Below are 2,339 nucleotides of genomic sequence, written 5' to 3'. Positions count from 1 at the left end.
ATGATTTTAACTTACTTGCTCCTGATTGAAAGTGAAAGGCTGCTCGCAGAGAGCACATTTCTTTACCCGCAGGACACATTCTGAACTCAGATGCTGTTCCACTTCTTTCCGTAACACTGTTGCTGAGCATTCATTAGGGCACATGACTGGCTAGAAATAGGAAAAGAAAGCTATGCATGATTCTTTGTTTCTTTGTTGTAGAAAATATTTTGTATATGATGATTTGTACACTTAGGTTTTTTAAAATCATACATATAAACAGTAAACCTTAAGTATATCCTTAAAAGAGGGCAATATTCAACATTGTTTGCAAGTTCCCTAGTTCTATTCATTCAGATTTAAAGAGTTGTCACAGACCACTTCTCCAAACCAGCAACTTGAACTGTTGTGAAAAATAATCTAATAAAGTTTTCAAAGAAAGACATTACAATACAATGTGCTGCAATAATTCTAATAAAATTATTCAGTAAACTGAAAATCATAAAATGGTATCTATTTACTAATTCTATATCTATCTCCCAGAATGTAAAAACTGCCACTGTATACAAACTGTCACATTAGGCATTATTTTTTTTACCTGAAAAGAACAAGCTTGAGTATGATGCTCTATATACATCAAGTCAACTGTTCGCCTACAGCCCAAGCCATGATTTGGACATTTAACACTAAGCTGCAATATCTCACGTTCAGCACACGAGTCGGGGAAACAAATCAACTTCTGTGAGAGGAGTATTATCAACTGGACAGCGGCTACTGCTCTCACTGTTGCAAAAGAAATACAGAGTTCAATGAAACTATCTGTATATTGAATAGGTATATACATATGTTTTTTTTTTTCAAAAGAAGCATTCCTAATACCAAAATGCTGAGGTCACACAAACAAGAGTAAGCAAAAACTTTGAAGTCATCTGTATTGATGCATAACAAAAAATATTGATCAATCATAATACCTCATACAGTTGAAGATACAGTCTTTACAAAAGCGGTGACCACAAGTAGTTTGTATAGGTGAGCGCAATCCCAGTAGACATATGGCACACTCATACTTGGGGTCAAGTGGAGGGACAAATTCATAATCAAATCCCTCCTGCTGAAATGTTGAAAATTTAATAGTATGTGAGCAAAAGAAACATAATGAACTTTAGTTAAAATATGTGAGAATAATACTATGGAATAACAAACATTCAGCACATGAATATCAAAATATATTGCAGCAAAATATTTCACCTACTTACACGAGACAAAATTGTGATGGACTCTTCGACACACTCCATTCTTCATGACCTTTTTCATGAGCATCAAACTTTTCACTTATGCATGTCCTAAAAAATATGGAAAGGAATTATTATCTTCAATTATGCCCAATCTTTAATAATAATATTGTCATTACTTTTCTTAAAATAAGTGCTAATGGTTGCATTATGAAAGACATATCAAAAAAAAAAAAAAAACTCTAATTGTGATAAAACTTACCATTTAAAAACAACATTGTAAAATGAATAACTAACATCCCATCTCAATCCTGTGAAAAGGATGATGACCTAAATCTTGATATTAAAAAGAAATAATATATAACAACACAAGAGAATGGTAGTTATCAACAATGGGACCCTTACAATTATAGATAAAAACAAGGAATGCTGTCTTATAAAGAAAACAAAATGACAAAGGTAGATGTCTGCTGACTTCTGTTAATGCACTGAAGGCTTTGGAGGCCATGGTAACTGCTTGAAGTAGTCTATTATCAACAATTACTAATTATACCAAAGGATGAAAGAGACAAACAAAGCAAAGTATTCTAATATCACACTCATTAGTTTGCAATATTTATTTAAATTACAAAATTTGGCTGTTTAATACATATGAACTAAATGTGTTTTTTTTTAATATTTTCAGAGAGTGAAAAGTTAACAGTAATTATATTCCCCATGTCACATCCAAAGCAACCTCTCCTTCCACTGACAGCCTTAGGGGTGTACTCTTTTTTTACTCAGTCCTAACCATAACTCTTACCTAAACCTACCCTTTGCTGATCTGACCTCCACTATCCACACCTAACTTTGGTAAAACATACTGAGACACCTGCTGACAATCGTTATGGTCAAAACACCTTCAGCACTTTAGCAGACTAAAAAAACCTCATTACATATATTCTAGGGCATATTTTTGACAAGATATTTCAAGATTTCTTTAAAAATCTTGAAACATCTTGTTCATTCCTGTTTTTGCAGAACTTCTTGGTCAGATATCTTGGTCTGGTTTCATAACCAAACCAAGCATTTTCGAACTACCTAAAGTTTTATGATTTTACATTAGTAAACAAACCACCATGGCCAACA

General features: G+C 33.0%; 2 protein-coding genes across 2 annotated transcripts in view; both read right to left on the bottom strand.

The window, feature by feature from the left end:
* LOC119594266 (DNA repair protein complementing XP-C cells homolog) overlaps positions 1-2,339 on the bottom strand; it is a gene marked incomplete in the record, with an annotated part of 63,731 nt that overhangs the window by 38,408 nt on the left and 22,984 nt on the right.
* LOC119594067 (TNF receptor-associated factor 6-like) overlaps positions 1-2,339 on the bottom strand; it is an 8,287-nt gene that overhangs the window by 3,568 nt on the left and 2,380 nt on the right. The window contains 5 exon segments of the mRNA XM_037943108.1: positions 16-150; positions 578-706; positions 708-762; positions 951-1,090; positions 1,236-1,322. Of these exon segments, the coding sequence (XP_037799036.1) occupies positions 16-150; positions 578-706; positions 708-762; positions 951-1,090; positions 1,236-1,274 (498 nt within the window). The 5' untranslated portion in view covers positions 1,275-1,322.

Source organism: Penaeus monodon, chromosome 33, assembly GCF_015228065.2.
Source record: "Penaeus monodon isolate SGIC_2016 chromosome 33, NSTDA_Pmon_1, whole genome shotgun sequence".
Classification (NCBI taxonomy): domain Eukaryota; kingdom Metazoa; phylum Arthropoda; class Malacostraca; order Decapoda; family Penaeidae; genus Penaeus; species Penaeus monodon.
The sequence above is the reverse complement of the archived record's forward strand: the minus strand, read 5'-3'. Positions and strand labels throughout refer to the sequence as shown.